The following is a 26,683-nucleotide window of genomic DNA, read 5'->3' as shown; positions in this document are numbered from 1 at the left end:
AAAGAGAAAGGTTTGTGGGAGTTAATTTCTCTCTGTTTTGTGCACCATTTTAATGCTTAAACACGTATCTGCAGATCTACTGGCTGCCTGCGTAGGGAGTTGCAGTGATCCTGCTCACAAGGGCAGCAATCACCCAGGTTACTGAGTCTTTGGAGGTCATTCACGAGAATTGTAAGCATTCTGGCTGTTCATGTTATCAAACAGTTGCCAGGAAAAAAAGAAAATAAAACGGAAAATTACATAAAACCAATGAACTTAAGTAATCTAAGTTCCAAATAAATTTTAAAACCCCTGTTGATTCAATTCAAAACTGACATGGCTACAAATCTCTCTCCTGGGAAAACAAGTTTACTTGTGGCTTTTTCAAGAAAAAGGATGCAAAGAATATAAATGTCTTGGTATATCTAATCTGTGTTCTCTTAACACAACTAAATATCTGTGAGCTTCTGCCTGCTCACATGACCAAAGATCACTAAGGACGCAGGCAGGCACGCTTCAGCTGTAACTCTATTTTAACAGGAACAAACCACACGAAAGCATGTTCTGCATCTCATTTCACATCTCATGTTCTCCACACTGTCTGTGGGCTCCGGCAGTATCCTAGAGACACAGAGCACCATATATTGCATTCCTATTTTGTCTGTTATAATCATCCACCTAGCACAATAAATATCATTGTGTAGTAAAAACAGCACTTCCACCAAATCCAACCACCATTTTTGGTATCTTTTTATGGCTTTCAACTTACTAATCTGCCCCAAAGACACTTTGATTCATGAGAACCCCCTTGTCATCAGTACTTGGTCTTTACCTGCATGTAATTGGGATGAAGACTTCTCCTGTATGTCCACAGCCTTGGCTAAGGCTCCAAATAAACCTGTGCTTCATAGCTTATGATGTGCCCCCAAGTGATGGCTTTCCAATTTTTCGAGCTGCAAGCAGGGTTTTCAATTCTGACAACGCTCAGTGGAGAACTTCATGTCAGGCAGGTTGTGGCATGAAACCATGACTTCTGTTTCAGAGCTCTTTCTGCCCTACCATACAGGTTTCATGGATGGAGCGCAAGACCACTATCCTTGCAGGCTTGAAGATTAGCTTCTCCTCTGCCTTCAGCACAGCGTGGTAGGTCACTAATGGACGGACACCTGATCTGACATATCGGACACTCCTGCCTGCAGCACAGCCTGAATGTCAGCCTGAATACTTGGTGAAGGACAGATCTCTAAAGCTATCATATTATTTGCTGGATCAAAAGCCTAAGCCAGCCATAACACTTCTGGTAATTCAATTCTTTATCTGTGCATCCTTCTGTAATTTTTGTGTGTTTTGCCTTTTTAAGTCAAAACATCATCTGCCTTGCTTGTGCACTGTGTGCCCGTGTTCACCTGCTAGCGAGAGGATTATATGCTGCCTTCTGTCCTTATGGAACCTCACTTTCTTACTTGCTGTTCACAGCCACCTTAGAGAGGTGGTCACATGTTTCAAAGCCCAGTAGGGTTGGTATTTAGCAGCCAATTCTCCAGGCAAAAAAAGGGCATATAAATTTTTTGCACAGCTTGCAAATGAAGCAGTGAGCTCTCCTGTGATCCGCTCTTAGTACTAAGGTAGCTTCCATGGTGTAAACAGCCTTTTCTGCAAAGATGTGAACACCTGACTCCCGAGATTATGACACCAGACTCCTAGACAGCACATATCAAATTAACATTTTGCTAAAACAGTTTCAGAAATACATAATTCATCACTGTTTTCCCAAGGGTTTAAAAGAGACTAGTATGATCTAAAAAAAAAAAAAAAAAGTTATTTATAAACCAGCTGCATTTGAACTACAACATTACATTAAGCAGAGGCGTCATTTTTTGGAGCAAATACAACAGCCTGCTTCTGTTCAGGTGTATTATTTTTTCTGCTTCTGTTACACCAGATTATGTGGAGAATACAGGCACAACGCACCCTGCAAGGAGCCAGAACTCAAACAGTGTTTAGTTGCATCTCTTTGAACAGAACTGCTTTATAGGACCATGAACCCTAAATATTGGTGCATTGCAGATTGTCATTTTTAGCTGCTGCAATACCACATCTTGTTTTGGTGCCTACTGCCAGGTGACATCATCTTGTAGCAACCTTTTCAGTGGAGCAGCCAAAGCCGCTTCTCCCCGGGATATTGTTGACAAGAAGTCCAACAGTACCTTTTTTTTTTTTTTTTTTTTTTTTTTTTTTTTTTCAGTCTTCCTGTTGTAAGCAAGACTGGAAGGATGGGAAGGAAAAGGAAATGATAGAATCATATCAGCAAGGAAGATCGCAGATGGCCCTGGGAAAGGCAGCGTTGTTGTAGTACAGCCTGAAGGTGGATCACATCTACACCCAATAAACACATAAACAGTATCAATTCTTCAAAACTGCTGCACGCATGGATACATACAATTCTATGTTCTCACATAAGCTTGAGCTCTGTGTCATGTTTTCTATCTAGTAATCTAATAATGGCCAGAGGTGAAGCCCTAGCAGTGAAAAAAAAAACCCAACAAACAACTTGTTTGTCATGCTGCAAGGATGATTTCTGCTAGAAATGCTTCACAGGCAAAGAGCATGCCATCAGGCTGTCACGTAACATGGACTGCAGGCTCAGGGTGCATGTCTGAATACATTTGTCTTGGCCTCGGTGTCAAGTCTGAAATTTAGAGATGCGCTGTGGATGTTCAAATCCAATACCAAACTTCCTCTAGGTGTAAAGGGGGGAGGCAAATTTAAACTACAGATTTTTATCATTTTTTTTCAGAGGATCCAATGCTTTGTACAGCCATAAAAATGATACAGATTTTTACACATGGCAGAACGTTGAGAGAGAGCATTTCTAGCTATGGCACAATGTATGTTTTTACTCTGAGGTAGACAGGCTTTGTCCCCGTGACCGGCAGAACAGACGTGGCACTTGGGGACATGGTTTAGTGGTGGACTGGGCAGTGTTGGGTTTACAGTTGGACTGGATGATCTTATGGGTCTTTTCCAACCAAAACGATTCTGTTGTTCTACGTTATCTGATCCCTAATTTGTTTAACAGTCCATAGAAACTTTTAACGCTGGTGCCCAGGTATGATCCTTATTGTCTTTGTGGGGACAGTGCAACCAGACTAAGTGCACTGGGTCACGTCTCAGTTTGGTTGCTAACATCTCAATAATTTAAGCTCTTGGAAGAGAACACAAATCAGTGTCACCTGTATTTTTAAGGTTACAAGAACTTCTAAACTGTGTTCCAATCTCATTCAGAGCATCCTGCTTGCTCTGCTAAAGTGTTAAAGAATGCAAAGCAGGAGTGCTACCTTTTTATCTGCTTCAGAAGCCTTCATGGAGATTAGGAAGTGTTGCTCTGATCTCTCCCAGTTCTATGCCACCTTGCTATCTGGACACAAAAGGTCAGATTTTAAGCTGGGGTAAAGCAGTTGAACCTCAAAAAGGTCAATAGAGCAACGCTAGCTTGTCCCAGCCGAGGAGAAATTCTCACTGAGCCATTACAGATATATGAGACTTGGGATGCAGGGTTTTTCCCACCACACACTCTCCTATAACCACTTTCTACTCTCCTACGCAGTTTCCCTCGCTCCCTAGATATTCTCTTCAATTTCTTGCTATATTTTTTTTTCCTCACTTGCTGTATTTAAAGATAAATTGCCTTCCTGGAAGCAAGAAAATTACCATGTTCTAATCCTTGCACCACAAAGCTTTTCTAACATGGAATTATTCTCCTGGAGCCAGGACTAATAAACCTTAGTGGGATCACAAAAGATACAGTGAGAATATTTACCCACAACTTCTTATTCTTAACAGCAGTAAACAGAACACCTGGATCCAAACTCTTTCTTCATTTGTCCTTGCATCACAAGCCTTCTGAGAGGATAGGAAGGAGAAATTACACAGCCTCTCTCAGTGCCCTTGTATATACACTTTGAAAGGACCAGAATTCAATAGAGGTCTTTGTGGTTTAATGTGTGTGAAGAAAAAAAAAAAAAAAGACCTGTGTATGAGACATGAAAATAGTTTGGTTTCAACACCTTTTACTGCAAAAGCAGAACATCTGATGCTAGATGGTCATATTGGTTGGAGGCTGCAAGAATAAAGGAGGACTTTGTACAAATTCCCCACCACAGACGTAAAACCTAGCGCGCTGGCTGAGCACAGAATAAAATTAATATGTTTCATTACCTTAAGATCATGATTGTATTTTTTTTCACACAAATTAAAGCAAACTGAGCCAGGTTTAGTCTGTCTGGGTTTGCTGCATTGGTGTGACTTTGCCAAAAATAGGCAAATCAAACCAGAGCTCCCTACTCAAGTTTGACCATGTATTAATAGAAATACACCTGACCCTGAGACACTCCTGCATTAAACAGTGCGAGTCAGGGCAGTCTCCCTGACTCACCCAAATTGCTTTTCTCATTTTGAGTAACTTGGAAATCACAGGGGCATAGATGTTGCAGGAGGGGCAGCAAGTGATAGTTGTATTAACGCCTTCATTTTTGGAAATTCGGTGTGCCTGCTACAGACAGCTAGAGGAAGGAAGGCAAAAAATAAATAAATCCAACTCTGGCTTGTATACAGAGACAGCCATCCTTCCCTATGAGTGGGGAAAGTGCCAAGGAAGAAATTGGATACTGTGTACAAAAGGAAGAAAAACCCCTCTATCCTGCTGTTTACTTGCACAGCACATGCTGTTAAATGTGTATGCCTTGAGGGAGTGCCATCCTACCCCCAGGAAATTCCGGTCCATCTTGAAGAGAGTCATCATTTACTACTGAAAAAAAAGAATTAGCAAGGGCAGGAAGAGGCTAAGACGATCAGGTTTAACTTTCACTGGCCCAAAGCCAAATATGCAAGCAAAGGCTTAAGAGAACTTTCTTCTGATGCCTCTGTGCCAACAATAGATGCGGACAGGACAAATATTTACAGACCTAAAGAGGAGGGTGACTAAATGGGGGGAGCCAGACTCTGCCTGAAGTGCTTATTATAACAATTAGCCCGTGGTGGCTTTATGGCCCTCAAGTGACTGCTCCCCACAGCCGCAGACAGGGTGGAATGACTCAACCATGCCGCCAGCACAAGATGTCTCTTCACACATACTGTACCATGCCATCCTCCCCTTCCCTGGGGGTGTATTAATAGCAGTGTAGTCATAATGTACATACTACAGTGGTTATACACCTCCCTCTGAAGTGAGCACAGGCAGGGCTCCCAGGAGGCTAAAACACATTCAAAACAAACAAAATGATCTTGGAGACCTGGAGGAGGTGTTGGCTCTTGTGCTCCATGCCCCAAATGCTCTCTCTCTGAGCATCTCTGAGGCTACCTCCCTCTATAAGGATCTCTCCTCAACACCCAAACGTCTTCTAACATTATAGAAAAATGAGTTATTAAATGGATGATTTGGCTGAGAGATGTCTCTTTTTATTTACCTTTGAAAACAGAACATAAATATAACAGTAACGTGTATGCGTGCATGTGACTGTGTCCCTTCCTTCTCTGTTCTTTTTTGTTCGCCTTCCTTAGCTGTCTGGGAACAAGAGTTTCTCAATATGTTTTTTGCACAGTTAAGCACAGTGGAGCTCTTGAATGATGCCATGATACAAACATAATCAAATTCTCTTTCCTCTGTTCCCGGAAACAATGACGATGCTATTAAAAAAAATAATGGTGGGAACATCTATAGTGTGTGGGGGGAAGTGTCTGAGAGCAGAACTTTGTCCAAAAGCACCTGCATGGAAAGCAACCAAAGAGTCACTAAAATGGTTGTTTAGTTGTGATAACTAGCCAGCTCATTTCTTACTTTTCCAGGGCTGAACTTGTCACTCCACCCTTAACTTGCCATGGATAAATTTGATCTGAAGATCTCCCCAGCTTTGCTTTCCTGAATATTTATGTTGGAAGCCTAAGAACTGACAGTGGTTGATTGCTGCAGGATAGATCTTTAGCAAAAAGAACCTTGAAATGAATAGCCACATCCTGTAGCATCTGATTACAGAGGTCTAATTGCATTATTTTCAACCATTTGTAAAGCAATTATTCCCCTTCTTCCTACACACCCATGTTTAGTAGAATAAGTGGAAACAGTCATGCATGGAAAAATACAGAATTTTTCTGAAAAAGCAGTTACATAATAAAGAATTAAATGTGTTAAGCTTAAATAAGGAAGTATCTTCTGTTTCTCAGTCACCTTGAGCTTTAATATAGGGGTCCTGAGGTCCAACTCATGCCAAGGTGTGCAAATGAATACTTTTCTATTTACCTTTTCTCCTAAGAAAATAAAATTAATAACATAACTGCACAAACCTCACAAAATGCAGCAACATGCAGCCTGCAAGGGGCTGAGAAACATTCTTCTTACATAGCCTTAAGGAGACCCACAAAGCAAACACAGCCCTGTGTCCTCACAGATAAAACACTAGTCGCCCTGTGTGACTCTCGCATTTCATTGCAGAGCATCAGGGGGGTGGTCCTTGCGACTTCTATACAGTGCTCATTACATTTCTTGCTTTCTCTCCCTCTGGCCCATATATGCAAGAAATTAGACAGGCATGTCCTGACCATCTGCAGAAGGTAAATCATGCATTGGGCATCCTTGTCATCAGGCTCTCGGTCTGCCCAAAGTAAGAGTAAACAAAAGAAGCCATAAACTGCCCACTGAGGCCAGTGGCAAGCTCTGTAATTGGCTCCAGAGCCACGCTTAGATTTGCAAGTCGAGAGAACGCTCTGATATGCAGCCTGGATGCTGCTCCATGAACGTTTTATGTGGTGCCGTCAGGAAGCCACTCCCAAATGCTGCATGTGTGTGTGGCATCACTACTGCCAAGCCAAACACAATCACTCTCAGTCTAACCCTAAAACTTTTCATTCTTTTTCCTTCTGTTTAGAAGTCTGGTTTTGTTCTCCAGTCAGAAATCTCTAAGCAGGAGCTGACCTGTCTGATCCCAGCTGGGGTCTGAGCCAACGTGGATTATCACTAGGGAAAGCTACAAAATCATGGCTGAGGCATGTCGAGGTCATGGATGTTTCCTCGGATGAAATTGCTCTCTCTCCCCGCCTCGCCATGTATCTTCGACCTAACTTTCCAGCTTAGAGAGCCGGCTATGCTCTGAGACGATGGGTATTTCCACACTGCATGGCAGGGTCATCCCAAGGCTGCCCTCTGGATCAGTCTTACTCTATATTCAGACGGCGAAACCACAAGTGCAACCCCAGGCACAGCCCAAGGGACTCTCTGTCTAAGCCTGTCTGGCAGTTTAATATTCTGACAGAGACCTTTGCACACCCGACCAGGCAGGCTGCAGACTGGCTGCGGGGCAAGCCCGTGATCAGAAGCGGTGGCTCACGCAACGGTCCTGCTCCCAGCCCTTCACAACTGTAAAGTAGACACAGCCTAGGGTGGTGTTTGAGAACGAGAACGTGCTTGTCTCCAACACAGCAGATCCTCTTGAGCTAGAGGCTAAACGTGCCACATCTCCCAAGCCTGTGAATCACACGCATATACAGAACAAAAGGCAGTAAAAATCTTTATTAAATAGACTAGTAAGTACTTAAAACTGCAAGCCAAATGAGACCAATCTTCATTTAATGTGGCCAGAAATGTTTAATACTCCCCAGTCTATATGACTCATAACATGGAAAGCCCAGTAAAAGCCAAGAAACATTCGGTGCCGGCTACGGAGCAGCACACAGAGTCTTCTTTTAAAAGCAAATATATAAAAAAATGCAGTATCTATTAATCAGATTAAAAATTTCACACCTACCAGGACAGAAGAATGTAATATCTAGCCTCAAACACACTTTCCATCATATAAAACCGTTGGTTGAAGATACAAGTTTCTCTCAAAACCTCTGCAATGTTCACATCATATATACCAACATATCCATGCCAGAAAACACAACACGAGCTACGAACGGCAGTTTTTGCATGTAAACACAGCATAAAGGGCAGATATGTGAAGATAATTAGGTGTCTAACGATGCAGTAGTCATCCTGAGGACACTTCAATGCACCTGGGCATCTAACTCCTTTGATTTCAACTAAATTATTTTAAAATCTTTTCAACGCTAAATATTTTCTTAAGTTTTCCCCAGACATAAAGTGTAACTATCACAAAGCTACAGTCATTACCATCACTTCAAAGCCTAAACTCCTCATTTAAAAAGTTCAACTTCCTAAGCTGCAGTGCTGTGTGAAAACATATATAACATTTATCACTTAAAAAACCCCAACTTTTAAAAGAGATGGAATGGACAGGCAAGAACATTATCATGTCCACATAGTACAAAACATGTATTTCTATTTTCTGGTATGAAGAACACACACCACACCACACCAGGCAGCCATAATTCTGATCTGATGATACTTAAAGTATTGTTCTTCTCAACTTTGGTGTGGAGATATTTTACGAAATACTGGGTAGTAGAAAATACCAGTTAATATGTGTATTAGTAAGACATATATCAATATTAATGCTTACATTTTGACAGAGTATTCATAAATACGAATTCTGAGTCAGCTTTGACCTGGCAATTCCCATGGAACAGACTGAGGTCCTACTTGGCTGAACTTGCTCACAGGGCACAACCGTCGTTTTAAACCTAAATTTATTTCTGCCCTTGTCAACGTGCTATCCCATTATCTCACTATTCGCTGACAAAAGAAATGATGAACATGAACATTGGGGTAGAGGGAACCAAACACACTCAATAAAAACAACCTCATTATGTCAGTTGTGCGCAGCATGATGAAACCCTCCGGTGGGACCTCTAGGGGTTACTGTAACACAAGTAAAGAACACTTGCGCTGTAATGAAAATAATTATGAATATATACTTCAGAAATAAAATCTATATCATGACCGGTGCACAGCAAAATCAGGGTTACAGGCGGATTTGCATTTGAGAGTTACTGCCCTGTGACGTTAACAGAGAAGAGAATTTTAATGGCTTTCACAAAGGTTTTGTTGTGTATTTGGCTTGATCACTAGGTCTAGAAAATACACAAAGGACATATAATTTTCCACTTAAACAGAACAAAACTACTATAAAATCAAGTGAAAAGTCTTACACCCAAACTATCTACGGGATGAAGCTGTACTTCACCAAAATACAGGCTGCGAGGCTATCTATGTCTCTATTATTTCTTGTAATGTCTATGATGCCGGCCTACATTGGGAAAGACATCACGGCGCTCAGTATTGTCATTCCCAGACTGCACCACCTGCCGCTGGCACTGCCTGAGGACGTGCAGGAGATCCCAGGCTGCTGGCGTGTCCACACAGCCCTCAGCCTGGCTCCATCCACCTCTGCCTGCACCTTTCAGTGCTACAGGTCCTCCAGTGGCCCCAGGATTTGTCCCCAAACCACCTCCAGTGTTAGCAGGACTTTAAAATCAAGGTGAACTTCCGTGCCAGGTATGCATCATATTTTTAGATGGGATCATTTGATTTTACTGTCACTCTCTAGAGAATTTTTCCATGTGCTTTCCAGCGTGGCTATTTTTATTTTTACCATACACAGATGCCCTTGAGGTATGCTTAAATCACAAACTGTGAACGCTGTTTGCCAATGTCAGGCTTTTTTGTAACACGATACAGTTCTGATGCGCATGCAACACGCAGAACTGCACAGCCATGTGCCCCACGAGTGGGAGCATGCAGCAGGCCAAGAGTCAAGCAGTCCTGCTGCAGAACAGGGCAGAGCTGAAGGTGGGACAGGGCTTCAAATGGCCAACATTAGCTCCTGAAAATAGCTGCTGCAGAAACTTGCTTTGCACATACTAAATTGTGAAGGCAGGGTTTTCCAGAAGACTCAGTCAAATAGAGTTTTTAGAGAAAAACAAAGTGATGACTGCAAGGGGATTTATGCAAACAGCTTTTGTTACCTTGAACAGCACGCTGTCTTGTCAATCTTTCCGAGCTGCAAATATTTCTGTGCATTGCAGATTATGATGGAAAGCCTCCCTTTTTTACACAATGCTGTCTTCTGCTAGAAATTTCTAATACTTACCTATTTTTATAGAAACCGCCATTACAGCTACCTGGTCATGTTCACAGCACAGATCAAAGGTTTCTGACCATTAATCCCCACATCAAAGACTCATCTTGAAGTCAAATATCCATCTGTTTTAATTCAACTGTTTTGTTTCTCATCTACAATAACCACTATTTGATAAAAATCATATCAACCAAAGCAGTGTAAAAACATAATTAAGGCCTCTAGCTAAGTATGGAAAATGATTTTGAGCGAAATGTGATACTACATTCCACAACTGATTAGTCATTTTGTTAATCACCTTTCAACATGCTTCAATTACTTTTTAGAGAAGTGACCAATTCTACAGATGCCCAATGCAAGCCGGTAATCAGGATGCAAGTGGTTGTAAATGGTTCCAGAGCTCTGTACCAGCTCATTTTTCATTATCTGGAGTGTTTCCTACAAAATGCTGACTCTCCTCTAATGTCAGCGAATGGCAGAGCATTTATTTGACCATCATAAAACCAAAAAGTTGAAAAAACAGATAACATTTTGATTGACACCATTTTGTAGTTTTCATCCATATCTATACAGGAAAATATATCAAAGGTATGGACACACAGAAAATGAAATGCAAAAGAAGAAAAATAATTAACATGATTAAACCTAGGGAAGCAAATGAGTTCGAGTTCAAATGTTGGTATGTGGGGAGTCAGACTAATTGCCAGCCCAGCTCTAAAAGCTACAAATCTAGAAAGATCTGAAGCCTCTAGGACTAATTACATGAGGAAAAGACCATTGAAGGAGAATGCAACCAAGGCTTCCAAAACACATGACAAAACTATTAATTAATGCACTTACATGCTAGAAGTGATCCTTGAAATCTCTCCATCTGACTTCCTACTTTAATGCAGGCTGTAGGATTTTCACTAAATAATTCCTGTTCAAATTAGAGCCGATTTAAAGGTTTCTTGGGGCGATGAACTGACTGCAATTATTGATTGGTGTTCAGTTCTAAAGCAGTATTTCCAGTTCAAATGTATTCTTTATTTTAAGGTGAACTTGTAAAATTTCACTTTCCAGCTATGATATCTTAATGTATCTTGGTAAACTACTAGAACAATTCAGCTCTCCTATCAGTTTTTCATTCCCCATGTAAGTACCAAACCATCCCTTAACCTCCAATGAATAAATTAAGCATTTTATGTTCAGGAAGGTTTCCCAGAGCTTCTACCACCCTCACGTCTCTTTCCAGTATTGTAGATTACAAAACCGAGCACACCATTTTTGAAACATCCATAGTGGTGTGAGGCCTCTGGACCTCCTCTCTTTTCCTCCATGCTCCTGTTTATATATTCATGGATGGCAGTCAGCTTTTTGGCTAAAGAACAGCTCTCGAGCTTCTGTTCAGTTGATAATCAGCCACCACTCCCCAAGTCTTTTTCAAAGTCACTGCTTGACATGACAGTGTCCTCTTATCTGTAAGCACAGGCTTCATTCTTTGTTCTTCCACCTAGGACTTTGTAAAGAAACTGAAAACGTACTATTGACTTGTGACTATTTTACATGGTGATCCCTATTACTCTGTATCAATAACCTACGCGATGAGACTGATTATTTAGACTATATTTGTTAATTTTTATCACCTTGATATCTTTCTCCACTGAAAAAAATGTCACTTACAGTGGGGCTAACACCAGTCCATTTTAAGGCCCACTGGAAAGTATTCTACTCAAAAAGCCAATTTTATATACACTGGCATGTATATTTTGTATCTTTTTTAGTTTCTTACCCAAGGCATCATTAATTCCTTGCAAATCATGATGGAAAACCTTATGATCCTCTGTAAACATGGTCCAGTCATCCATATACCTACTCCCAGAGAGCCAGCTTGACAACATTTGGTATCCATAACCCCAAAATTGCCTGCCAGTGTCTAAGAGGTATTAGGGCAATGCCCTTAACAACATGCTTTAACTTCTGGTCAGCCCTCAGGTGGTCAGGCACTTGGACTAGATCATTGTTGTAGGTCCCTTCCAACTGAAATATTCTATTCTATTCTATTCTATTCTATTCTATTCTATTCCACTCCATTCCATTCCATTCCATTCCATTCCATTCCATTCCATTCCTAAATCAGAATTTTGCCACTATTACTGATTAAAAACACAGATGAGAGAGACTGGCTGAACAAGGTACGATACAACATAATAAATTTCAGGACTCCAATACTGAGTAAAAACAAGGAATCAGAGTTCATTTTAAAATGTTTTGAATACTAAGAAAAAACCCACCGACATTGACCCAAAGTTTTTAACATTATGATCTAAGATGTTTACACTTCAAGAGTACATGCGCACACAAACACCTGTACTAGAGATGTCTTACTCACGTAAATCCAAGAGCAGGAAAACAAATTGTAAAAATCCACACTAATCCACCTTAAATATATAAATGCTTATCCCATATTTAAGCTAATACAAGATTCTCCTGTATAGAATACACAACACAGTTTAAAAATATTTGGTATGCTGATTTCATTTTTTTCTAAATTGTCTCCCTAGCTCTTTAGCAAACAGTGGGTAGAAGACCATACAGGATTTGCAGCTTCTCACTACAAAAAGGTCCTAAGTATCTTCGTCATAGGCAGGGGCAGTCATGGAGTCTGTCCTCACTTGGCTCAGCCAAAGGAAGCATTTCTAAATTAGCAAACACTGCTTCACGAGAAACAGAAAAAGAAAGGTTCAGCAAAGCAGAGGTTCTTGACTTTTAAACCCAAGAGCCATTAATATTTTTTTTTTTGGGGGGGGGGGGTGGAGAGGAAGTAGGCAGATCATGTGCAACATTGCCACTATTTCCAGGTAAGGTGGGGGTGTTTAAATACTTCACCTTGGTAATGCTTGTGACATCCAAGTTGTTATTGTCCCTTCATCAGGAACAAATGGAGTTTCCATGAATCTTGCTCAGTGACAGGTTTATGCAAGTCATGTTCAGGAGTTACCTTGGCTAGTGACATTGATTTATATTCTGATAAGAAGCTAATTATAAAGGCTTGAAATCTGCGCTGTACACTCACCCACTAAACAACTGTGCAGCAAAAATGTGCTCTAGTCCAGAAATTCAAGTTGGAATTTTTTGTCTTCCTTTTGTTTGGAGGAAAAAAATAAGTCAAACAAATTTATTCTGAGATCACTTTTAGAAACAACTAACAGCACCACTAGACAGTCCCCACCACCACAGCATTAAATATACGAGGCATGCTAAAAAGAGAAATTTGTCCCAGTACATTACTGCAATAGAGAGATTGAGAGTATGCTATGGGAGGGTTCCCAAACTGTACACTACTGGGAAGTTCGACAGGTTCAGAAATGTGAGAAGGAAACTGAAGTAAATATTCTCGCTCATTCCCACAGGAAGTTGTCTTCTCTCTTCTCTACAACCACCGTGGCACCTTGGTTCCCCACACCATTGCACAACTCTGGGCCTGCAGTAGTGCTGGATTACAAGTGTTGCTGTTGCTCTTTCTATCACACTGCATTGCTATCCTGTTGTCCTGCTCTCCTTCACAACCACTTCTTCCCTCTTTCCCCAGCTTGTTTTTCACTCATGTCAGATTTTCAGCCTAGTTTACATTGCAGCCACTGCAACACTTCTGTTTGCAGGACAGAGTGGTGCAAAGGCAGGAGGAAATAGCTGGGGACATTTCTGCATCCCCTGCTTCAGCCCTACCTATTCACATGGTAGCACCTTTGGTGCCTATGAAGAAGTTATGCTGCAGAAGAAGAAACATTTTCAAATGCGGGCTGCACTCACGTGTTCTTTTGGATGTGTTAAAACTCTTCACTGCTTCATCCTCCGAGGATGCAATCAGAAAACAAGGCCCATCATTTATTGTACTGCTAGAGTGTGCTTAGAAGCTGCATGACAAACACCACTGACACTGTAATAAAACTTGCATGTGACTAAACAAACAGACCAGGAATTTATCTAAGAGTCTATCACAACTTGCCGAAGTACTGAAGAAAAACTAAAGAAGTATGCTTCTATGCGTAGTAAGAGAGTAACAGGAGGGTGCAGTGGAAGGGCACGTGGGGGATATTCATTCATTCATTCATTCATGGTGCTGTCGGACAATGTCGGGTTTCTCTCGGATGGCAGGCTCCTTGACATCAAATCCACAGAACACTTCACATCTGTCTGGCTTTTATCAGCTGACACCCTCTTGGCCTGGACTGTACATCAGTTTCTCAAGGGAAAAAGAAGAGCTAAGATAACTATTGCCCTAGTACCCTCCGCTTTTTCAACACAGCTTCTTGTCCACGAAATGTACAGAGGTGTCTGAAATCTAAAGTAAATGTGGCAAGCACTGAAGACTGGGAGCTATTCTTATCTCACTGCCCTCTATGAACACAATGGCTAACCATGTCCCTTATGGCCTAATACAGCTGTCATCATTTAAATGCTTTGTAGTCTACAAACGGGCCAGTCCTATGGTGACAGACTGAATAATAGGAAGATTATAGGTTGTATAACTCCATTACAGTATGGAGGAGTTTTGCAGGCAGTCAACGTTTCTTCCCATGCTTGTGCAGGGAAAAATCCCAGCCCAAGATTTCATTGCTCTTTTTCTGCAAGGCAAATAATTTCTCAGCTCTCCATCACTTCTGGTGCCTGTGTTCATAGCTACAAGCTCTCTCAGGTTCAGCCTTCTTTGATATTGTTTTCCCAAATGCTTTAGAAACTTTTGCATCTGAAGAGGAGCTTTGAATGTGCTACAATGGCAAATTTTAGGAAAGCACTTCAGAAATGGCTCTGCAGTTTCAGTGAATCAATGTACTGCAAGCTTTAGCTACTTTATTGAAATAAAGCGAATCATTACAATCAAATCCCCTATTATTCTTTACAGCAGGGAAGGATTGAGGCCTTAAGCTGTTTACAATGCTTATATAACCAATCAAATCAGGATTGGTTAGAGAAAGCAAGAAAATCTAATAAAAACTAAGGTACTTCGTGATTGTTTACAGCTATTGTAAATATTGTAGACTATTGTAAATAGTTTTTTTTCTCAAAAGTGAAAAAGGTTTGGGAAAAAAAAAAAAAACTCTTCCACAGAGCTGATAGAGGCTAGTGGTAAATATAATAGATAAGGACTTTAAAAGCAAATGAATTTCTATCCCCAGCTTTATCAGAAGCTTGCTGTGTTCCTTGGACAAACCACTTCCCTTCTGAATTTGCCTGTCTTTTAAAGGCCAGTAAACAGTGCTTTTCCCTTTCCAAAGGGATTTATGAATGAACAGTGTAGCACTCTGATCAGATTCAACTTTTTAAGTTGTCCACAGGGGATTAATGATGGCAGTTCTTCATGACTGTATCAGCCCTGAATTTGCATGTGACTCATATCCATTTAAAACTCCTACACTCCCAGCCAGGAATCCGAACAAACGCTGAAAAGGAGACGAGCTATATAAATGGTTGTGCACAGAACAAGTCTTAATGGCACAGGTAAGGATCATTTTTTAATGAGGCATTTCCATCCTGGTCCAATGCCCTTTCAACACCTCTTCTTATAGTCACAGGTGCTGCAAGTCCCCAGCATTCAGATGTGAAAGGGCATGACTTTTGAGTTCCAGCCAGGAAAAGGTAGGACATGACAAAATGGGCTCAACCCACGTTAGATGATAGCCCTCAGCTGTGCTGTGCTGACTGATCTAAAGAAGAGTTCTGAACCTGTCCCTGTTATTTAGCTGATTGAAGACAAGGCGCAAATGACAGCAGAAGAAAATTCAAAGCGGAGCATATACCCAAAGCTATTAATGGGGCTGTCTGTGCACTCCAGAAACTCCCCTGGCAGGGTGGGACAGACACTGTCGTAGCTTTTCCAGAATTGTTGCCAGCTAGCCACTGCAGGACATGGAGTGTGTGGGGAGCTAGTCACAAAAGCAGCATGGCAGAGGAGCATCTCCTGCTCCAGACACTTCCAGAGAGTGATCTCAAGCCCAAGCCAACACCAGGTGTTTCAGCATGACACTGCAGACAAGATCATTCCTTTCCATCAATGACGTGTCACTGAAGAAGACTTGAAAGACCACCATGTCAAGCAAGAAAGACAAGAAAGGGTTACAGCAGGGCAGACAGAATAACCCCCTAAATAAGAAAAAATAATTTTGCCTTATAAAGAAAATGTGCATAAACCATGTAAGACTAATTCAGATCACAACTGGAGCCTGAGCTGTAAAATTCGTATTCACATCTTTAAATACTGCCACAAACTTTGGTTAATAACACTTTAGCTCAGACCAACAGGACTAACCTGATGGCCACTGGTGGGTAATAGAAGAGCAACTGATGTATGGACTATGTGATGAATAAGGAATTGGCTGAATCCAGAAGGCCATATACAGAGACTTGCAGTCAACGGCTCAATGTCCACAAAAATGTCAGAGGGATGGAGCACCTCTCCTTTGAAGAACAGCTGAGAGAGTCGGGGTTGTTTAGCCTGGAGAAAAGAAGGCTCTGGGGAGACCTTATTGCAGCCTTTCGGTATATAAATGAGGCTTACAAGAAAGATGTGGAGAAACATTTTAGCAAGGCCTATAGTGACAGGACAAGGGGCAACGGTTTTAAACTGAAAGAGGGTAAGTTTAGATTGCACATAAGAAGAAACTCTTTATGATGAAGGTAGTGAGGCACTGGAAGAGAGAAGCTGTGGATGCCCCATCCCTGGAGGGGTTCAAGGCCAGGCTGGATGAGGCTTTGAGCAACCTGGGCTAGTGGGAGGTGTCCCTGCCCATGGCAGGGGGGTGGGAACTAGATGATCTTTAAAGGTCCTTCCAACCCAAACCATTCTGCGATTCTATGATATAGAGTTGGCAGCTAGCCTATTAATTTCAGTCTCAGACCCTCAACCTTCAAAATAAAATTTGTGGGAAAGGCTTTTCCACCAAAATTACAGCTTTCACAACAAGATTTACTTCAATTCTTCAGGTTGAATATTGCACATTCCAGTCTAGAAATGGCTATGGAAACATGGAAATGGAAACACTTCATGGCTATGCCTCAGGAACTTGTCCACTGTGTGACTCATCTTCTGTTTTCTTTTATGTGCCCCACATATGGCTAGATTTCACCTCCCAAAGTACAAGGCCCTCCTCTCTTCCTGGAAATCCCTGCTTATAGCATAAACAGAAATTTATCCACGGAGGAGAATGAAAATGTAAGTCCCTATACAATCCCTATATAGCATTACAACTACTTGTTTGTTTTGTGGTTTGTTTTTTTGTTTTGTTTTTCCTAACACAAGGTAAAGAATTTCAACAGAAAGCTGCTACTTCTAATGTTGCAACAGCTGCAATATCAATGGGTTTGGAAGTAGCAAAAGAGCATTATCACTTCGGTCATTTAAAACTAGACAGAACAAATGCATCAGTGATTGTACTGTTTGTAGCAATCATAAATGGGAATATGAACTAATTAAGCGTTAGGTCTTTTCCTCTGTTCAGGAAGAAGTGACCTACCAAACCAAAGGTCTTAAATTTCTCACTGAGAACAAAACACAAGAAGACAATCTTGCTAAATCAAGGTAGTTGCACCATTAAATGTGCCAAGGGAAGTGATTTAGAGCAGCAAGAGACAACTTAGAACCAATAACTATGCAGGATTAAATGGGAAAGATCTGGAACAGGAAACCAGACTTGAGATACCATATGCAGAGATAGAGGGAGAGCTACAAATCAACTGTGCCTCATAACCACTGCTGTAACACTGAGTTTTAGAAGACCAGGATGTTGGATGGGAGATAAAGGACTACACTGCCTGAGTGCATGGACCTGCTGCTGCCTCAGCTACGAGGATCCACTGGCTCTGCCTGATGACACCATGGCTACAACATTTAAGATCCTTCGCACTGAGTGGTGTGCAAGGGAGTATAAACTTCTGCAGCCAGCAGTCTCGTGAAAAAAAAAAAACATTAAGTAAGATTTACAATGCCTTTGAGTAACTAAAGCTAAATAATATACCTCAATTGAGAGCTGTCGCTTTCAATATAAAGCCCCCTCGCAGCTCCCTGGCGCTGGTTCAGCAAGACTCAGCAGAACTCATGCCAACGCTGAATCGCTGCTTCTCGCAGCAGTATGCGTTTCCTCTGAGGCCGCCCGTGCAGTTGCTTACCACTGCCAAGACGGGCACTGTACGAGCTCCTCGGCAGTGGTCCTCCCCAGGGATCTCCCACGCACATCACTGCAGCGCTAGGACCAACCCACTGAGCTCTGGAGATCACAAGCCTGCAGAGATCTCTGGCCACACAGCACTTGCTCGTGTAGTACACCTGACATGCGGCTGCCATGTGTTCACTGCGGAGAGATGACACTGTGTATTGTCTGATTATGAAACCACTACCCCGTCCTCAAACCCTGCCTGGCTGAGCTGCCTGACAGGAACCATATTAAGCTCTTTATCTAATCAATAGAGAGAGAGGCGCATCCAAGGGATAACTATTTAGGTAGCCTAAGGTAACTACGCTCTCAATTTAGACTTCTTAATTAGGTAAATACGGTGATGTCAGTTCTGTTTTGTCAATAAAGGGAGACAAGCCTATCACTGCTGCCAGCTGACAGAGTTTCTCATTTAGCTGATCATTTGTGTATTTTACACTAACAAATACTACTCACTGTACAGTTGTTTCAGCAATTCTTTGATTTTTTAGGGGATAAATTATTAGAAAACGATGTCATTCTTCTGAGGACCTGGAATTCTAATGATCAAGAATTGACACAAACCTTTCAGGTCCTAGTCCTGATGTATATACATATACGTCATATATATTTATCCTCATATACACGTATGAGCTGTAAGCAGGCACAGTGGCAGACTGGGATCATTGAAAGTAAGTGCAAAGAGGACCCAGCAAAATATTTAGTTTGAAAACAGCGATCTAATTTTCTAAAAGATGGCACTGCTTTGGATCAGTTCTGAGCTTTTAAACACTTGATGAACAGAGGCTATCAGTTCTCTGGTACTTTACATAATCTGCTTTGTGAACTTTTGTTTAATATATTGAAATCCACTTCTTTGAGGCTTTTGTGAGGAAGGAGTAGGAGGCTTAATTATTTGCTAGCAGTTTCATTTCTATGCGTGGTAGGAACGGAGTATGATGCTACAGCCCCTCCACAAAAGGAAAACCTGTAGAGGTTAGTAGTGGCTCCAAAGGAAAAGTGAGCAGCCACCAAATCATTCAGCACATTTCATGCTTACAGAGAAGTCTCTGTCAGGGGAGAAAGTGCCCATGTATGCTGTCTTGAAGAAATCTCTTTATAGTCTTCTTCACTCTGCAAGAAAGAAACTCATCCTGCCTTTTTCCCAGATGCATATAAGACGGTGTTTACAGGCAATCCTGCAATTTTGCACAAAGCATATTACCAGCTGTCCAAATAACACACCAGTGCCATGAGGACCACCTTTAAGGGGAGAGACTTCCAATTCTTAGTCAAACCATGGCTTCTCAGCTGAGGTTGCCAGTAAGAATGCTGTTGGATAATTTCAAGGTTCTTTTCTGTTTCACTCACCCACATTAAACAGCAGCTAATACCACAAGTCATTTCAGTGAAATCGATGGGCACAGTACACAGCAACGCAGCATTCAGTGCAAAGGAGGAGCACCTGGGAAACTTGAGGCTACAGTTTATTATGCTGATCCTTTTCCATCAGGCAACAATTCGGTATGTTCAGTTTAAACCCACTAATACAGCTGCTGAAGCTGCTACATTTTTTTCTTACAAATCTTTGAACCTTTTTTATTAATCAAATCATTTTCTCACATCAATAGCCTCTTCTTACAGAGAGTCTCATGGTACTTGCAAACATTAATTTCATGACAATTTTGAGAGGCGCAGCCCCCTTTTCTGTCAAATTTTAAAATGAAAGCAAGTAATACACCTGAGATCAGTCACTAAGCTGGCAGGAGAATGCGTAGGAGAAATCTCTTCTCAAACTTTTGCTTCTGGACTCTGATCACTATCAGGCTGAAGATGCCACTAAAATATTTCCAAAGGTAAGTAATCTATATTAAATAAGCAAAGATGAGAATTTTACTCCTTTTATCAAGAGAGTTTTAAGACTTGCGCATTGTTTCTGAGGGGCAGCAAAAGATTGCATTCTTCACTGAGGAGTCAAAACTACTTTTTGCGGTTACGATTCACTGAAGAAAAAGGATGCTTCTAAATGCTTAGCTGCCACAAAGATCTCTGCAGAAGTAAAGGGCTTTCATCCTTTCAAACCAGGGCAATTTGAAGAGATTCCTTTAAGTAAAAAAATACAAAAAACTGGCAGGCCTCAAAAGATGGACAGACATCACATACTCGTGATATAATGTATCTTGGGAACATGCTCAATAAAACAATTAAGTTCTTTGCAGGTAAGCAAGATTTAGCTGGCTATAATTCAAGGCTCAGTTACAATGTCTCTTACAATATAATTCTTATTAATGATAACTGTAATTGCAGTGTTCACTATCCTCTTCCAAACCCAGCTAGACAGCTTCCTGGAGACAAAAGAATTTTGATTAAATTCCTTACTTAGTTCAATTTTCCTCTCAGATACACATGCACAGCTCCCACTGAAGTGGTACAGATGTTTCCAAAAGCGGGACCAGAGAAATAACATACTCCTGCACTCACCTGGCCACAAAGTGCTTTCACACGAAGCTAATGTACATCCAGTCATGCAGATACTGAGGCTCACAGACAAATACACGACACTCTGCAAACTTATTCTGAATTTACATTAGTCTTTTTGAGTGTATGTCAGTATAGACAAATCTCTGGCTATTACTACATATGCTTAAGACTGGGTTGATTTTGATCCAAGAAAAATAGGCAGAGCTGTTCTCTTTTTGGCAAGAGTTATTTCAAGGGAATTGCATTATATTTGTATTGTGTTAAATGGAAAATGCTTTTTTTAATCGTGATAAATCAAGCATATTCTATAAATTACTGTTAATCTGCATCTATGCAGTATGCTTTTGTTATTAAAAAAGGTAAAAAAAAAAGGCTTTCAATTTCACAGACACAACCATAACTCTCAACACTACACTACTGCCAAAGCTAAAAAACAATATAAAGCAATTTTGGTAATATACGGGAAAAGAAAATGATGTGAGTTTGTCCTCTGATCACTAGGAAAAGAACAATTAATCATTTGTTCTACTTTAAATAAAGGCTTGTTTCCTAAAATTGAATGAATTTGTACAGCTCAGCTGAAATAAATGGAGTAGTATTCATTTATTTCAATAGGGAATTCCACTTCAGGCATTTAAAAGAAAAATTAAAAAATCAGCTTCTCGGTATTGAAATATTGAAGTGGAGAGGGAGGTGCTGAGCTCTTCTCCCTGGGATCCAGTGACAGCACATATAGGAATGGTTCAAAGCTGCGCCAAGGGAGGTTCAGACTCAACATAGGAAGCATTTCTTTACCAATGCCCTTAATACTGTACTTTAACTTTTGGTCAGCCCTGAAGTGGTCAGGCAGTTGGCCTAGATGATTGTTGTAGGGCCCTTCCAATGGAAATATTCTATTCTATTCTATTCTATTCTATTCTATTCTATTCAAAATGTATTTGGTGCAATTTTGTGGCCATTGCCCTAGCCTAAAAAGTCTATGGAAAATCTTCTCTGATAGAAGTCCAGTCCAGTAATTAATGATTTAATGTGCCTTTATAGTCTCACTCAAACAAGTCTGTTTCAGCATACTACAAATACTGAACATCATCAGTTCCTTAAAAAGGGCAGTTGTATTATTTATCACAGATTTACAGGTGGCCAAGGAGAAAGATGAAGAGGTTAAGAATTCAGCTCTGCCACAAGCTACATGGGACAAAACATGAGAATGTCCGCTCTGAAAAACTTGGGAAAAAAGCTGCCCTCCCACTATTAAAAGCAGATTTGGAACTGGTATACACAACGCTTGTTTGAGGGCAGACCATCACCCAGCAGGAGGGCCAGGAATGGGATCCAGCTTCCCAGAGTGCAGGTTTTACCCCACAGCCTCTAGACAGAGCATTGACAACCTCAGCAAAGGTTTTGCTTAGGGGCATTTCTAACTGAAAGTCATGTTTTGTATCACCTTCATAAATCTTTGAAAATCCTGCACTGCTAATTCCCAGTGCCAGAGTCAACAAATTTAAATCACGGGAAACAAAACTGCAGAAAACGCCTCAATTCTGTTGATACACTCCGGGACTAATGCCACTGTAATTTGTTTACGTGCATTACTATCAGTACTACAATGTAACCTGAAGACCCAATCAAGATTAGGACATCATTATGTTAGGCATGAAGAAGGAGGCAGTTCATATCCCAGACTGCTTGCAATCTATCTGCACGAGGCAGACAAAGTACAACTATCATTTTGCAGATGGAAAACAGAAGGAGTAAGCAGATTGCCAAAGGCTTTCAGAAGCTTGCTCAATGAAATCTCTGACAAAAACATGACATAAACCATTACTGCTGGAAATGCATTTCGGTGCCAGTACACTACCTTATCTATTAATCCCACTATGTTAATATTGTGTCAGGCAACTTTTGAGACACAACATCGATGCTGGATAATAAGAAGAAATTATTATGTTATATTTCTTAACAAATATTAAACATACAGGAATCTGACCACATTATTCAGTCATATACTAAGGTCGGGATTTGGTTTCACGTTCTCTCACAGTTCTATCTAATCTTCTGCGATGATCTGGAGCATCTATGTGTGTACTTAACTCAGGCTGTGAAAAGCTGAAAAATTAGCAGGTGATTTACAGTACCAAAGTTAGGCACTAAGGCATTTTATGTAGTCAGAAAGGGCAGTTAGGTATTTTTGAAGTGTAATTCAAAAATCCTGCTCTAATTGTAAAGCAGCCAAGAACTACTCCCTAAGAAAAGAAAAAAAAAAAAAAAAAAAAAGATTTGGTTAAACTAAGAGGTTTCTTCTAAATGGTTCCCCAGTGAGGTTGCACCTTAACTCCTGCTGCCACTGGGACTTAGGTCTGTCCATTAAGGCATCACAATGCATTTGGGAATCAGACCACAAAGCCTGCTCCTGAGATCATGCATCTAGTTGAACAAGGAGAGAAAGAGGCAAAGCTGCCACATATAACAGCCTAATAGCTGGAGCGCTGACAGCACAAGTGTTAAACTCGACCACAGTTCTTCATCTTGAGGAGATTCCAGTTCTCACTTCCCACTTCTCCAGAACATGCAGGGTCATCAGACTAGAAACTACCCTGCTGAATCCCCACCTTGGCAATGCATGAATCATAAGATCCCGGAGGATGAGCAGACAGGACTCTGAAGCTCTGCCAGATGCCTAGGGTACCAGCCTTTGGTCCTCTCTGGACTTCTTCTGCATGGACTTCCAGGACAACTCATGCAGACAGCTTGCTCCTAAAAACCTTTTTCCCTTCAAAAGGAAGCTACAGGCTTTTTACTCCTGTAGTGCCAGCAATCCACTCCTGTCCATGCTCTCTCTGCCACCACTCTGCATCCCATAGTAAATGCACACCTGTGAGACTCCTGGAGAGGGAAGGCAAGGTGGGGAAGTAAGACAAAATAGAGCCTAGAGCCCACTCCTCATTTGAGTCTCCTTGAAAATTCCTAATTTGGTCTGGCAGAAGCAAACCCCTTCTGGTCTTCTCCTCCTCCTTGCTGGAAACTCTCAAGAAATGAGGAAAAGGCAATTGAGCATAGATTTGTCACATCTGAAACAACTGGTTATTATACACAACGTGGGCTCCCACAGGCCGTGGTTTTGACTGAAAGTGGCTGCCATGGCTTGATGTTGAGTTCAGAGCTGTGCTCAGAGAACCCCAGTGAGGTCAGGCTCTTCTGGGGATCCAAATGATCTCTAGACCTTGATGGAGTCCAGTCATTGCATGGTCCCTCACTTCCCAGGCAGCAATGCCTCCCTGCAGGTATCTGTGCCTGGCTCCAGAGTGACACGCAGGCTGAACATGGAGACAGCTTGTGAGTTCTGCACGCTCCCAATATTAAGTTACTCTGGCAAGCAGGATTTACGGATCGTTTTCTTGCACCTAAGTGTCTTAATTTTTCCTAACTCCTATTTTAGGTGACAATACAGATGTTCTGGATATCTCTGCAGACATCTCTGTAACTTAGCTACTCAATTCCTAAAGCAGGACTCACAGGAGTGTGGTGAGGATAAGCATTAAGTACAGTGAGGCTCAGTAAGATCATACAAATAAGACAGAGATAATTTCAAGATGAATCCCAGACATATCCAGAATCACATCAGTATAAAAAGAAGTTATATTGTATTCAGATAAGATAGTTTTAGTTAAAACTTGAAATTCATGTTTCATCTTCCTGACATGCTTTGCAGACCCACTGGGAGAAAACACTTTACCCATCGAGCATGGGCTCCCTTTAAAAATATTCCCAGACATTGCAACAGCACTGGAACTGAGGCGATGAGCTACTTCTGAAATCTGTTCTAATGTGGGAGTTAGAGAGGTTGCATAGCACCAACAGCAAGATATACAGAGGAAACACAGTTTACACTGCAGATGGATTCAATGAGTTTTCATAAAGTGTTTTATATCGAAAGCCAGCTTACGATACCTTCATCTAAGATGTTATCTAACATCAATAAGAGTATTCAGCATCTCGTTATCTTTCCACATTCACCATTCACACTCCCTCTGAAATTATCCAGCAGAATTGTACTTTGTGGGAGCCACAGGCCTCCAAGTTTTTTGCCTGTTTCAGGTCTGACATTTAAAGTTATCTAGAACTGGGGGTGGGAGGTGACAATTTTATTTCATAAAAACTTTTAAAGCTTGGACCAGAACAGAAACATATCTTCACAAAAACAGTTTTAAAACATCTGTTTTCAGATCCAAGTTACAGAGGAACATCTGTAAGAGCCGAGACCCATGTGTTTACTTCTAAGTCAAACTAGAAATTCTCATCAGACCAAAATACTCTCAATATACAAATGTAGAGGAGCTTAAACCCATCCATCCTGTATCCCAAGCCAGTGCACTAACTCCCATGTTACCTTCTGAGGAGAGATATTGAAACTATAGAAAAAAAACTTATTGAAAATACAAATAGGTTTACCTCAGTAGTTATATCTACTGGGAAACGGTCCTAGCTTGCTCCAGCTGCAAGCTACAGAACCAAGTACAAAACAGAAAGAAACCAACAGTCACCAGTGAGAACTTTCCTATAATACTGAATGCTCGAGGAAACCATTACCTTGCAGATCTAGGCCCAGACCAGTAGCTGTCAAGCCCCATAACATCTATGTTTTGCTTTTTTAAGGAAGACACCACATAAAATGGCAGCTCTTGATGTGAACTTCTCAGCTGGGGACTCACATTGAAGAAGTCTTTCCATTCTTTTGAGAATTTACATCACTATATACAAAACACAATGTTACAAACCGATTTAAAGGACATTTCTGTCTGCGTGAAGGTGCAGCATAAACAGCTCCATTAACCAACTCACCACTTAAGATTCCTACACGTCCATAAAGACCTTGTATTGATCGTTTCAATCTGGAATGAATTTTACTGCCAATACATGGACACATGCTTTTAAGAGATATACAATCATTAATTGTCTGTATCAAGAGATGTATCAAGTTCAGAGGCTGGAAAAACATGAACCCAGGATTTCACTGTTTCATGCTTGATTTCATTAGCTAGTATAATGGCTTAAAGAATCAGGTCCACAGCTTCATCTGTTAACCTCTCACCATTGAACACTACGCTTGGCAATTCTGCTAGCATGCACATCGAGATACTGTAGCCTGAACTGCTCAGCTAGAAGTGAAATATGCAAGAAACCCATCAGAGCATAATCAAATGGATTATGAGTGACAGAACAAAGCAAAAAATACAACAAACATATTTGAAATGGGAAATCACTCTTGAATGCAAGGCAGTTGGTATTGAAATAATATGCAGAACGTGCCTTACCTGTGTAGTGCACCACACACGTCTGTCCCTTCTTTGGAAATGTCCGTCCTGTTAAAATGATAAAAGGTTATTCTTGTATTTTCTCTGATTGACCTGTATGGCTAGGCAGGTTTATCTTTTAAGAGGAAAATGCTAGACTGAGATTTGCATTGACTATGTGTTATCAAATCACTAATATGCAAGACAGGAGTGGGTATGGTTTAGGGTAGAAGGTTCCAGCTTGGCTTCTATTTAGCTCTTAGACCAAATAATGTTTTCCTTATGTAATTTTCCCTATATGTGTGTCTATTACATATGCATTTACATTCTGTAAGTGCAAAAGGACTGTCAAACTTCATGGATTATAACCTTAAAATTCTCAGAATGTTTTGGCCATATTTTTTCAGATAAAGTCTTAGTTTGACACTGTGAAAAATTCAATTTGTATTCACATTTCTAATGCCTTTCACTCAAGACAGCTCTAACAGGGGCATCTTTAATTAGCAGGGAAGGGTTTTAAATAAAATTTCACATACAAAGGCAGTTTAATTTTGTAGCATCGGGCAACAGTAAAGCAGTGATACGCTGTTCTTGTAAGAGCCTGGTAGCTTCTCCTAAAATTTTTATGCTGAAAGGAAAACAAAGCTTAAATTATTTTCTTGCCACTAGAAAATGAAATCACCATTTCCATTTTACCTGTTCTAGGTCCTGCCAAAGGCACTAAAAGCTAGGG

General features: G+C 40.9%; 1 protein-coding gene across 1 annotated transcript in view; it reads right to left on the bottom strand.

Moving 5' to 3' along the window:
• The window catches only part of FKBP1B (FK506 binding protein 1B, 12.6 kDa), a gene marked incomplete at its 5' end in the record, with an annotated part of 39,609 nt that extends 13,590 nt beyond the window's left edge, over positions 1–26,019 (bottom strand). Inside the window, one exon of the mRNA XM_010079170.1 lies at positions 25,972–26,019. Coding sequence (XP_010077472.1) covers positions 25,972–26,019 — 48 coding nt within the window. The remainder of the gene's footprint in view (positions 1–25,971) is intronic.
• Positions 26,020–26,683: the final 664 nt, after the last annotated feature.

This window comes from Pterocles gutturalis, unplaced genomic scaffold (genome assembly GCF_000699245.1).
Source record: "Pterocles gutturalis isolate BGI_N339 unplaced genomic scaffold, ASM69924v1 scaffold38778, whole genome shotgun sequence".
Classification (NCBI taxonomy): domain Eukaryota; kingdom Metazoa; phylum Chordata; class Aves; order Pterocliformes; family Pteroclidae; genus Pterocles; species Pterocles gutturalis.
The sequence above is the reverse complement of the archived record's forward strand: the minus strand, read 5'-3'. Positions and strand labels throughout refer to the sequence as shown.